General features: G+C 42.7%; 1 protein-coding gene across 2 annotated transcripts in view; it reads right to left on the reverse strand.

Moving 5' to 3' along the window:
- Positions 1-217: 217 nt before the first annotated feature.
- Positions 218-12,991, reverse strand: part of GNPAT (glyceronephosphate O-acyltransferase) — a 34,654-nt gene continuing 21,880 nt past the window's right edge. Inside the window, exons 7-16 of one of the 2 annotated variants that reach the window (XM_061161502.1) lie at positions 12,731-12,882; positions 12,481-12,611; positions 10,818-11,041; positions 7,628-7,870; positions 5,844-5,923; positions 4,862-5,002; positions 4,495-4,594; positions 3,990-4,083; positions 3,308-3,369; positions 218-513 (exon numbers count right to left, since the gene is read on the reverse strand). In XM_061161502.1, coding sequence (XP_061017485.1) covers positions 470-513; positions 3,308-3,369; positions 3,990-4,083; positions 4,495-4,594; positions 4,862-5,002; positions 5,844-5,923; positions 7,628-7,870; positions 10,818-11,041; positions 12,481-12,611; positions 12,731-12,882 — 1,271 coding nt within the window. In that variant the 3' untranslated portion in view covers positions 218-469. Of the gene's footprint in view, positions 514-3,307; positions 3,370-3,989; positions 4,084-4,207; positions 4,272-4,494; positions 4,595-4,861; positions 5,003-5,843; positions 5,924-7,627; positions 7,871-10,817; positions 11,042-12,480; positions 12,612-12,730; positions 12,883-12,991 lie in introns of those variants that run through there. The other variant, XM_061161503.1, reaches the window with a different exon arrangement.

Consider the following 12,991-nt stretch of genomic DNA (forward strand, 5'->3'; position numbering starts at 1 on the left):
TACTTTATTATATATCTTTGTCAAATGTGTAGTTGTTTGAGGTAACCTGAATTAAAGTCATGAGAAGCGTAAGACATGCCCTTTCTAGTAGTTTTGATAGCCAGAGCCTTTATAGAGTTGATGCTGCATTTTTAATTCAGAAGTCAACATAACAGTTAAATACATGTAATAAACTGAAAGTGTTAGTGAAATAGAAGCTAGGCTTTGTATTTCCAAACATGTTTCCAAAAGCCTGTTTTATTTTAAAACACACACAGGGTTGGACACAAATGTCTTTTTAACCATTGTGGAGGAGATTTCACTGACTGCTTAAATTGATGGCTTTCCCTCTGTACTGAGTCCACTGTTCTCGAAGCCTTATAAAGGATGAGAAGATGGGTCTCTTCCTTTACTTCTCTCTTTGTTGTAATAAGAGTCCGTAAATGACAGAAACAACACGACCAATTTTTCCGTAACCATTTGGCAATCATTAAAGCTTCGCAGTTGCTGGTTTTCCTACTGGTGTTTTACAACCTGAGGTAAAAACAGAGAGATGGCTCATGAAATGGCACTGAGTTTGCTCTTCCTCGTACAACTGCTTGGACACTGGCAAAAGAAAAACACATGACACTTGTGCAGTTTTACAGACTGAAAAGGGATCAGTGGAGACAGCAGCACCCTTAATAGGAGAAGCAGCAGTGTCTCAAAGAGGCGATGGGCATGGCCACTGTGCCCCCAGCCACGTTTCCTGAACTTCAAGGCTAGCATGTTCTAGTATGTTCACACTCACATAGTTGCCTTCTGAGATTAAGAAATCAACTCCATCATCCTCAGAATGAGGGTTTTGGTGTCTGTTTTAGCTTTATGCCTCTCTCACCAAATTCCAAAGAATAGCAGGGAGATAAAGAAAAACATCTTAAATGAACAATGCAAAGAAATAGAAGAAAACAAAGGAATGGGAAAGGCTAGAGATCTCTTCAAGAAAATTAGAGACACCAAGGGAATGTATCATGCAAAAGATGGGCACAACAAAGGACAGAAGTGGTATGGACCTAACAGAAGCAGAAGATAATAAGAGGTGGCAAAAACACACCAAAGAACTGTACAAAAAAGGTCTTAACCACCCAGATAACCATGATGTTGTGGTCACTCACCTAGAGTCAGACATCCTAGAGTGTGAAGTCAAGTAGGCTTTAAGCAGCATTACTATGAACAAAGCTAGTAGAGGTGACAGAATTTCAGCTGAGGTATTTCAAATCTAAAAGATGATGCTATTAAAGTGCTGCATTCAATATGCCAGCAAATTTGGAAAACTCATCAGTGGCCACAGGACTGGAAAAGGTCAGTTTTCATTCCAATCCCAAAGGAAGGCAATGCCAAAGAATGTTCAAACTACCGCACAATTGCGTTCATTTCGCAAGGTAATGCTCAAAATCCTTCAAACTAGGCTTCAACAGTATGTGAACTGAGAACTTCCAGATGTACAAACTGGATTTAGAAAAGGCAGAGGAACCAGAGATCAAATTGCCAACACCCATTGTCTCACAGAAAAAGCAAGAGAATTCCAAAAACCATCTACTTTTGCTTCACTGACTATGCTAAAGCCTTTGACTGTGTGGATCATAACCAACTGTGGAAAATTCTTAAAGAGATGGGAATACCGGACCAACTTACCTGCCTCCTGAGAAACCCGTGTGCAGGTCAAGAAGAAACAGAACCAGATATGGAATAAACAGACAGGCTCAAAACTGGGAAAGGAGGATGTCAAGGCTGTATATTGTCACCCTGTTTATTTAACTTATATACAGAGTAGGTCATGCAATATGCTGGGCTGGATGAAGCACAACTGGAATCAAGATTGCTGGGAGAAATATCAACAACCTCAGATATGCAGACGATACCACCCTAATGGCAGAAAGCGAAGAGGAACTAAAGAGCCTCTTGATGAAGATGAAAGAGGAGAGTGAAAAAGCTGGCTTAAAACTCAACATTCAGAAAGCTAAGATCATGGCATCTGGTCCCATCATTTCATGGCAAACAGATAGGCAAAGAATGGAAACAATGACAGACTTAATTTTAATGGCCTCTGTGGACAGTGACTGCAGCTATGACATTTTTTAAAAGATACTTGCTTCTTGGAAGAAAACCTATGAAAAACCTAGACAGCATATTAAAAAGCAGAGATGTCACTTTGCTAACAAAGATCCGCATAGTCAAAAGCTACAGTTTTTCCAGAAGTCATGGATGTGAGAGTTGGACCATAAGAAAGCCGAGTGCTGCAGAACTGATGCTTTTTGAACTGTGGTGTTGGAGAAGACTCTTGAGAGTCCCTTGGATAGTAAGGGGGTCAAACCAGTCAATCCTAAAGGAAATCAACTCTGAATATTCATTGGAAGGACTGATGCTGACGCTAAAGCTCCGATACTCAGGCCACCTGATGTGAAGAGTCGACTCACTGGAAAAGACCCTGATACTAGGAAAGATTGAGGGCAAGAGGAGAAGGGGGCAACAGAGGACGAGATGGTTGGAAGGCATCACTGACTCAATGGACATGAGTTTGAGCAAGCTCTGGGAGATGGTGAAAGAAAGGGACGCCTGGCGTGCTGCCATCCATGGGTTGCAGAGTCAGACACGACTTAGGAACTGAATACCATCAGCACAAAATTTCAAGGTTTCAAGGTTATGTATTCTGAAATTTCAGACATACTATAAACAGAAGGCTATTTATAGTCCTAACCAGGGAGTCCAGTGGTTAGGACTCTGTGCTTTCATTGTTAAGGGCCTGGTTCAGGCCCTGTTCAAGAAACTAAGGTCCATGGCAATGAAATGGGAGCTAATGAATCCAAGGACTAGAAGGAGAGGAATTTTCTTGATGTCACCAGGACTAGATCATGCACCCTGATTAGTTATGTTAGAAGCTGATCCTTTTTATGCTGTATAAGACTGCCTATTTTATGCCTGGTGTGTTTTCTGTTAGTTTTCTCCTTAGTTCCTTGAGAAAACTCTAGATGATAGAAATAGTTCTTTGCCTAAAGAGAAGGACCAAATTCTGTTGTTGATAAATTTTAACCCCTTTGGAAAAACTTTTTCCTAATTAACATCAACTCATTTTTATGTAGACATTGGAATAAAGCTTATCTATGAATATAAAAAAACAAAAACAACAACAACAAAAAAAACAAAAACAAAACAAAAATAGTTCTCTGTGTGTATTAAAGCTCGACTGCTGTTCATTTTGATAAATTATTTAGTGCCGTACTTTCTTGTTTTACTATATGTTGCTAAATGCAATGTGAAAACCCATCACATTTTATTAAATGGTACTTACCAAGCATTTCTTCTAACTTTGTTGTGGCAGGTTCATTCACGCTAAATATATAATCATTATTTCTAGGAGAAAAAGTGATAAGCTTTCTTACTGCATAAATTAGAATGAAAAGACAACATCATTTTTCATATAGTAAGAATATGTTTAAATGGTCATCCTCAAGGCTAGTTTTAAATAGTTGAAAGTTGTGTGTACATTAATATATATGTAAGAATACACACACACACACACACGCGCGTGTGACATGCCCGACACCCAGATTTTCTTATAATTAACTGATATGTGTGCACATGTACTCAATCACTCAGTTGTGTCCAATTCTTTGCACCCCATGGACTGCGCCCACCAGGCTCCTCTGACCAGGGAATATTTCAGGTAATAATGGAGTGGGTTGCCATTTTCTACTCCAGAATTAACCTATAAATTTCAATCATTAGGTCAAAGCCAAAATGCTGGCCTAAAGCAAATTTTTTCTTTGCCTCAATATAATTTTTATTCATAGCCACATAAAATCTGCATGGTAATGCAGAGTGACTTCCTACTCAGGACATGCAAAAGTGAAGCATGATGTGATGTTTCCTAGATCACATGCGTTTCCACAGTTCTAAGGACTTGGTGCTCAACTGTTCTGAGTGGTCGCTGCACCCTGAGCCCACCCTGGGCATCGTGCTCCATTACTTACACCTTCTTCTTCTCCAACACACCAAGCCTCACAAAGGCTGCTAAGGCATTCTTCTGTACGTCGGAGGATAACACATCATAACACTGTGAGGCCCCTAGAACAGAGGGATGGAGGATAACACATCGTTACACTGTGAGGCCCCCAGAACAGAGGGATGGAGGATAACACATCATAACACTGTGAGGCCCCTAGAACCGAGGGACGGAAGACAACACATCGTTACACTGTGAGGCCCCTAGAACAGAGGGACGGAGGATAACACATCATAACACTGTGAGGCCCCTAGAACAGAGGGATGGAGGATAACACATCGTTACACTGTGAGGCCCCTACAACAGAGGGATGGAGGATAACACATCGTTACACTGTGAGGCACCTAGAACAGAGGGATGGGGGATAACACATTGTAACACTGTGAGGCACTTGGAACAGAGGCATGGGGGGTAAGCGACCTACTGTCTGTTCTCAGCTGACAGAAATCACCGCCTACAGGCTTGTGACTCACCTTGATCAAGAAGCTGACTTGTGAATTTTCTAACTCTTATGAAGTACTGTTTCTCAGTGAAGTAGTCTTCTTCTTCATTCAAGAGGTATTTGCAAATTATCTGATTTTTAAGAGGGGGGATAAGAGGAACAGAAAGTGAAAAAGGGCCGCCAACTACAATAGAACAATGAAAATTTTACACTGACCCTCTTAATTTTATTCTGCTCCTCTAGAGCAGAATAAAGACCCCTCCCCTTCCAAAAAGAAGTTCTACCATTCACTTGGGGAAGACACTTAGTCTTCAGACCAGAAATAAGTACAGGATAGGAAAGTCTCAGTTATATTTGTTACGGGAGGATGAAGGAGAACTTGCAAAAGATTTACACACCTGATAAGATTCCACAAAAGGTTTAAAGAGCCCTATTAAAAACTCTAACACAGTATTTCCTTTTTCTGTAACTAGGATGTCCCTTGTCATCACTTGTATGGCCTCACTCTTACAGAGCAAGTAACAGCCTTCTTCAAAGTCCTGGAAGGGGAGAGGAAAAGACAGAATTCATCCACAAATTTATAATTTAGGTCAATGATCCACTGCTGGGCTCAGTGTATGCAGCCGCGCACGCTCGAAACAAGAAAAACACTAGCTAATTCTGCAACCCTTCCCAGACCCACGGCTGTGGTTGTTAGGAGCCAGAGCAGCACTGTTTCGACACTCGGAATGTTGATCCTCAAATGCAGTAAACACTGAAAGCCTGATAAGCCTCAGGAGTCACTACCTGGGTGACAGAAAGAAGTTTCACTTTGTACATAGCCATACTCTCCTCACATTTAAACAAAAGTGCATGCGGCAAGTCCGAAAAACACTGAGAATCATGTTATGCTCAAAATGGCTGCCCTCATTTCCTACTGAATGAAACCTGTGTCCCTCAGACCCACCCTCAGTGCTGCTCCCACCCCAGCCAGCCAGCAGTCCAGCTCTGGGGGCCCGATCCTTCACCAGCTGTCCACACCACCGGGCAAGACCACTGTTCTCCAATCTCTAAGCCAAAGACCCTACTCATTCAAGTAAGCTGTGCTGGAAAACGTGTCCTGATTAGTAAATTTTCTAACAGAATAGTTGGTTATTAGTTATTTTTACAGTGGCTGCACGAACGGTTCAACGATTTGGTTCCTTTCACCAAATAATCCCAAAATTATTGATTAAATGTGAAGAATTAAAAGAGAGTTTGTTGAACTGTGAGTGTCCATGTTTCTCTTTTGTTCTGCTGCACGTAGCCTTGAAGGAAGGGAAGACACACCTGTGAATCCAAGCCTAATATTTTCAGAACTCACACCACAAACACACAGCTTTTCTGCAGTTAAGGATTTACCTTTAGTGCATTTCCTGGAAGAAAGATGAACTCATCTGAAAAAACACTGCATAGGAAGCGAAAGCAACTGTAGACATCCTCTGGAAATAAATTAATTACATAAAATTACAACTCAGCTTTTTAAACATTCAGGGAGTACCAAGAAGTCCATGATACTCCAAAATGTAGTATTTTATTTTTTTAAATTTATTATTTTTAATTGAAGAATAATTGCTTTACAATAGCTTTGGTTTCTGCCATGAAGCAGCCATAGGTATAAACATGTCCTGTCCCTCTTGAAGCTCAAAATGTAGTATTTTAAAGGCATATTATTCATATATCAGGGGCAAGGAAGCTATGCTGTGTGCTTAGTCGCTCAGTTGTGTCTAACTCTTTGCGACCCCATGGACTGTAGCCTGCTGGGCTCCTCTGTCCATGGGGATTCTCCAGGCAAGAATACTGGAGAGGGTTACCATGCCCTCCCTCTAGGGGATCTTCCTACCCAGGGATTGAACCCAGGTCTCCTGCATTGCAGGCGGATTCTTTACCAGCAGAGCTCCCAGGGAAGGAAGCTATAAACAATCTAAATTTTACCCACAAGTAAACTACAGTCTAGCATTATTTCAATGGTTGAAGCTGAATTACAATCAGGCTTCTAATCGGTCAGTGTGGAAATGAGCAAGTGGCCTTAGACGCCAGGGCACTTCACTTCACATGTGCGTGGTTTCCTAGCAGAGGAGGAGAGGAATGGCTTCCTCCCTTCCCTTCCACATGAACATCTGCTGATGTCTCTACCCTGTCTTTGGCACTAGAACACACTGGCACACAGCACCAGAAACTACCGTCTTACCCCTCAGATGTGTGGGTCTTCCTGGCCCATCAGCTACAGACCTTCATCTTTCTGGCATGACTTTTCTCATCAGAAAAATATACCTCCATACGGACACAAACGGTTGCCTCCAATTTCAGGGTGTTCACACTGAAATACTCTGGAAGACTACGTATGTGCCCCTCAGTTGTGGATGAATCCCAACATGAGAAGCTTCAGGGAGAACTAGGATCAGGGTTTGAGTTTCCTTTGTCCTGAGCTAAGTTGTCTGAACCCTCTGGGTCCCAGTTTCCTCATTCACAAAATGACATTTCCTTCCAAGGCTAAAGGTCTGCGGCTGAGCCCAGTGTACCTCCACTCTGGCTTTTCCTTAAAATGATCTACAGAACTTTGAATGACAAACACAAAAACAACCAACTGAATCAGAAGCCTTCGGGGAAGGAACTCAGCCTCTAAAAATTCTACAGTGCAGCCTTGTATAGAAAACCCCTGGCCCTGACTACAGGTTTCTGTGAAAAAAAACTGTTTCACTTGTTATTATACTCCTCGGTGCGACCAGCACGCTCCTGTATATGAGCACTCACGCACCGCTGGGACTGTTCACCCAGGCCATCTGCTTCTGTCAGCTGAAGGAAGTGACATCAGAGAAAGCGCATCAGACCAGGAAATGGAGAACTGTGCTCTCGTCCCATACCCTTAAGTAATCAGAAATTTCTAGGCCTACTGTTCCTTATTTATAAAAGGAGTTGTTTAGATTTGATGGTTTTTTTAGGTCCTTTGCAATTCCCAAGTTCTAGACAGCTAGCCACGTATTTAGGAGGAAACACCTGACTAATTCTGAGAACAGGCTCTTCCCTTACTGGTGTGTGGGCTGCACACACGTGGCATGGCATTTAAAGCTTCAAACGTTGCTCCCTCCTTGGGACTGAATGGCCAGGTCTCTTCCAGATTTCAAGACCACAGTACCAAAAGTTACCTTTCCTGAACCCGGGTGTCATCTGCAATGCCACAGCGACTAAGGAAGGACGGACAAAAACGTTGAGCAGCTGGTTCCTGTATGCCAAGCACATGAGGAGGGTGATATGCTGGAACATGAGTCCATCCACCAGTTCCGAGTCTCTGCACTCCACTTTCAGAATCACCCGATCTTTGACAAGGCTGGCGATGTTGGAATGCAGAAGAATGCTGGACTGGATAACTTCTTCGGCAGGTTCGTTATCTACACAGGCAATTCACTCAGGTAAATGGCAAAGAAATGGGCTGGGTCACTGCTGGGCGTCTTACCCCCAGTATGAATTAACGCTAGTGAACTGACACATTTATTGTGAAGTGCAGGTACTGGTTTTAGACCCCACCAAATGAGGCAATGATACTACATGTGAAGGATATTTTAAAAGCAGTATATCATAAATCAACTCTTTTTAAGGACATATAACATACTTTTTCATCTACCCCAACTCTGTTAGCCATTCTGAAATGCACATCAACTCCCGTTTTGAAAGCCAACACTTTCTCAGGAATCACATTTTTGTAATAGCAAGTTACATGACAAGAAAATCACATATGTGAATCTAAGAATACTAAGACAAGAAGACATGCTAGGGACTTCCCTGGGGAGGGAGGGGTCAAGGTATTAAGACCATGCCTTCTGATGGGTGGTTCTACCCTTCTAAAGTGGGTTCAACCCTGGTCAGGGAACTAAAATCCCATATGCCACAGCTCAATTAAACCTGCAGTCTCAACTAAGACCCAGTGCAGCCAAAAATAAATAAATAATTTTTTTTTTTTTTAAGAAAAGAAGATAAGCTACACACCTAAATTCCAGGATGGCAAGAATATCACTTTACAACTTTGGAGGTAAACCAAAGGGCAACCCGCACAGGCACCCTCCAAGCTTCACGTCTCCCTGAGTACAGAGGGACACCAAGGAGACTTCTCTGGTCTTCCTGTATCAGAGGTAACTGAAGAAGTGGGTTCATGACAATGTCTGGCGAGTCAGCACCTGACACGCCACCGGCCAACAGACACTGAGGAGTCAGAATTATAAGCACGATAAAAGAGATGGAGATATTTAACAATATCCTTGATAAGGGAACTAATTTTATTGTAACCCTGAGACAAAGAGCTGGCTGACAGGTGTGTAAAGGAGACACGCCGTTCAAGCGGGACAACAGGTTCTGCTAATGCTTCATGGAAGGGACAGGTGGGAGGTGAAGTTTTTCCTTCCAGACACAATCACATCCACTCTGGACTAATCTGCCTTGTCTCAGGTTGCTCATGGTAATGATACAGTGCGTGACACTATATATATAATACAACATGATTTGTTTTAAATACATAATATAATAATATGCATATCATAGCCTAGACATGAGAATGCTTAAGAATATGAAATAATCTGGGTAAAAAAGTGAAAAAGGAACCAAATATACACACCACGTTGTAAATTAGAAACTGTGTTTGCTCACTTCTGGTACCTGACTTCTGGAACTTACCAACCGACTCTCACTTTGTATTAATGACAACTACAGTTGTCACGGGGGCTGCACAGGTACTTTTAGCTATGAATTAGCCACATATTTATCCCCTCTTGAAAAAGCAAAACACCTCAGAAAGACAGATGCCTCCATTTTCATACGTTTCTGGGTATTCCTCTTTCACGACTTTACGCCTTCTATTACAATCAACATGTCCTTTGCCTCCTATCAGACCATTACAATACTGGGAAGAGATGTCTGATTCATCCTTACTTCCCTACTGGTGATCAACACTCAATGACCGGCACTCCTGAGTAATCCCTCCAGGCCTCTCAGCCATGCCGCCCTCTGTGGCTGCCTGGCTCTGCTGCCTGAGTTCCCATCTCTGAATGGCAGCCTTCCTGCTTGTCTCCCTGGCTCCAGTCCCTCCCCATGGCAGTCCATCTTTACACTGAAATCCGGCTGCTTGCTAAGTCCAATCCATCATACTTCCCTGCCTAAAACTCACGACTTCATTCTGTGACGTCCAAGTCTAGTCCAGACTCCAAGGCAGCAGGCCTCTGGGATCCAGCCTTTGTCCACATGCCCATCTCCACCACTCCTTCCCCAAAGCCCATGTTCTAACGTCACCCATCACCAGCGAGTCGAGACGCCCAGTGCTGTCCCCCCGACTGCATGCTTCCCCTCCCTGCATTAGCCATGCTCCTCCCCTGCTGTCTTCCTGAAGGGCTCCTACTGCCCTTCAAGGTTGGTTCACAAGTCACTTCTAGGACACCTTCCTGAGTGTGGGCCCTTTCCCACGCACTATTCTCTAATCCTCAGCAGTCTGTCCATAGCTCTCTGTCTTTATTTCAACAAACTACTAGTTTACACATCACCACCCATCCTGCCTTCTATCCAGAACAGGGTTTACATCTTGTTCATCTTTGTACCCCTGGTACTTCCCAGGTTTAATGAGTGAACAGTAAGTATTTGACTATATATAATTATATAGTCTTAAAAAGACTGCATTTTGCGACTTCCCTAGAGGTCCAGTGGTTAAAACTCTGCGTTTCCAATGTAGGGGCACAGGTTTGATCCTTGGTTGGGGAACTAATATCCCATATGTTATGGGTTGTGGCCCCCCCACAAAAGATTGCATTTTCAATTGCAGTCTCTATAATTTTAAATCAAAGAGATTGAAAGTAACTTAAGCTAACTACTGTCATATATATTCCAAACTCTGAGCATAGTATTCACAACTCCAATGAAGTTTTTCCAAAGTTGATTATCAGAGAACTGTATACAGTTCTGCAAGACTAGCCCTTTAATCCTTACCGTCCAGTAAGGCAATGGGTTGCAAATGTAATGTGGCAGAAAGAGGTGGGCGTAGCGGGAAGAATACGTGGAGTGCAAAGAGTTGTTATTTATTCCCCGCTCTACTAGATACAAAGGAAGGTGTTCTAGTCCTCTATCTACATGTCTACAGTGAGACATGACATATAGTCAATTATTCTCAAGTAATCAACAAGCTATGGTCAATGTCCTGGTCAATGTCCTATAGTATAAAAACAGACTAGGCTTTCTTTCTCTGAGCAATGCTTTGCTCAAAGTCCTATATGGGTTTTTTTCATGTTTAGGCTATAAGTTTTCCAAATTTAATAAATAAAAAAAGCAAGCATTCTCACCACATATGTCCCACATACATACCAGGCCAAGTAAGAAATCCCCCGAAGGCCTGGGTTAAGCCTTTCAGCCATAAGGTTTTTTCCAACAGGGCATCAAAGTCCATGGATGGCTGGTTCTGAAGCAGGACAGCGACTATTAGCGGCCATGGGTTTAGGACCAGGTTTTGAATTTGGAGAAGCTGCATTTTATAGGCAACTTCAGTGACAAAGGTGTGCATCTCCTCTGACTGTTTCTGAGGAATATATCTAAAAGGAAGAATACAGAACAAGCAATCACAGTTCTGCTACTTAGACAATGTGAGAGGAGAAGGGAATGGAGAAGACAGTCCCTTTAGAGGATTCTCATGCTTTATGCCAACTGAATTCTCTAAGGCCACACTGAAAACACATACTTGCACTTTACTAAAGTGTGATCTGTCTGTTCACCTTGAGAGTATGCTCCTAACAGGTGATTAAAAATACTCAAGCTAACAGGGTTCTATTATCCCTGATTCCAGGCCAAAACAAACAAATAAACAACACTTCTGCTGCTTTGTAAGTGGGACAGATCACTTTTGTGAAAACTGATGCCTCCTCCACTGGACTGAACTATATTATGCCTCGTTCAAATCCATACTATTTTGAACGTGTCTCTTGTAGAACATACCAATCAGGTTATGATAGGATATACGTTCTGTTGTCAACTGCTCATGTCTGCATTGCTAGGCTGTACAGTGGGCCTGACTGCCACACCGTCCTTCTGAGAAGTTTCAGGGCACCTGCCCGGTGTTGCCAGGGTCCTCACCTGACACACTCCTCATGCCTGGATCACTAAACACTGCACTGGATGATATCAGGAACCTACTCAGAGCTGGCTGGACCAAGGATATGCATATGACCTGACAGCAGTCACATAATAACCCACAAAATAATGTGAAAGCTGTAGCCAATGAGAACTCCCTGGTAATGGATAAAATTGGCCACTTTGAGACTGAAAGAGTAAAAGCCTGTGGCTACAAAAAGCTAACTATCTGCTTCTGATAGCTAGTGAAGCTGGAGCTGCCGTGGGCCCACTGGCACTGCATGTAAACGATGAACGCCGCTGCAGGCACGTGGGCCTGGCTGGGCAGGCTCTGTCTCCTTTCCTCCCGCAGGTGCACCTCTCCGCACTAAGAAAACCCCCGAATGCGTGACTGCAGCTGCATCCCGAGAGAGCATAACATGTTTCCTCGCCCATAACACCATAACCTTCTTGAGAACAGGGACTCACTCCCATTCACTATTACTAAACATTCCTTTCCAGAATTAAAAAAAAATACTTAGTACATACTCTGGCTGGCCTACCAAAAGTGCTCAACAATTCCCATACATGTGCTTGTTAACACACTCTTCTTTTTTGTGCTTTTAAGTTTGTAGGTTACTGGGGAGGGAGCCTGGGGAAAAGCAATCAGAAGAAACATCTGTCACTTTGAGACCAGGCAATGGGGTCTTGTGTTTGTTTTAGCACTGTCTGGCTTGGCATGCTTAATATACACACTGCAGCAAACTGTCTGGAAAACAGATTAATTGAAGCTTTCTCTTCTCTAGGAATCATCTCAGAAAAGCAAGTTTCAGTTCTGCAAGTGGTCAACTCAAGAATTACAATTTACAACTTTTAGATTTTTGTCCTTGTTTCTATGTCAGTTATGAAAACACAGGCCTTGCACCTGGGAACCAAGTTATACAGGCTCCGACCCATCCTCCCAGCGGCCAGAGATCGAAGCGACACAGGGTCTCCAAAGTACACATGAATGTTTCCAAACTTCTCAGAGAGGATTCTCCTGGCTTTCAACAATCCCTATGAGTGTCACAACAGGGGGGAAAAAATAGGAATAAATCCAGAAATTAGTTGATGTATAAACTAGCACTTTCTATAAATTCCAGTAAAGTCAAGCTTGGCTATCAAGCTTTACGTACAGTTGTAGATTCTTTCGGCTTAGGAACCCCTAGAAGCTCATATGCATACAGAGTTTCTTCCAATATCCTATCGTAACTGATGCTGATTGGAACAAGGTAGGTATCAAAAACTTCTCTTTTAAAAAATGGTTCCATCACAATATTCAAAAGACCTGGAAACACAGGGAGAAAGAGCTTTTCATACATATTGAAAAGGAGAGCAAACAAGGGCGTGGGAAGATACTAACAGTATACATTATATACCAAGCCCATAAATATAAT

This window comes from Dama dama, chromosome 15, assembly GCF_033118175.1.
Source record: "Dama dama isolate Ldn47 chromosome 15, ASM3311817v1, whole genome shotgun sequence".
Lineage (NCBI taxonomy): Eukaryota > Metazoa > Chordata > Mammalia > Artiodactyla > Cervidae > Dama > Dama dama.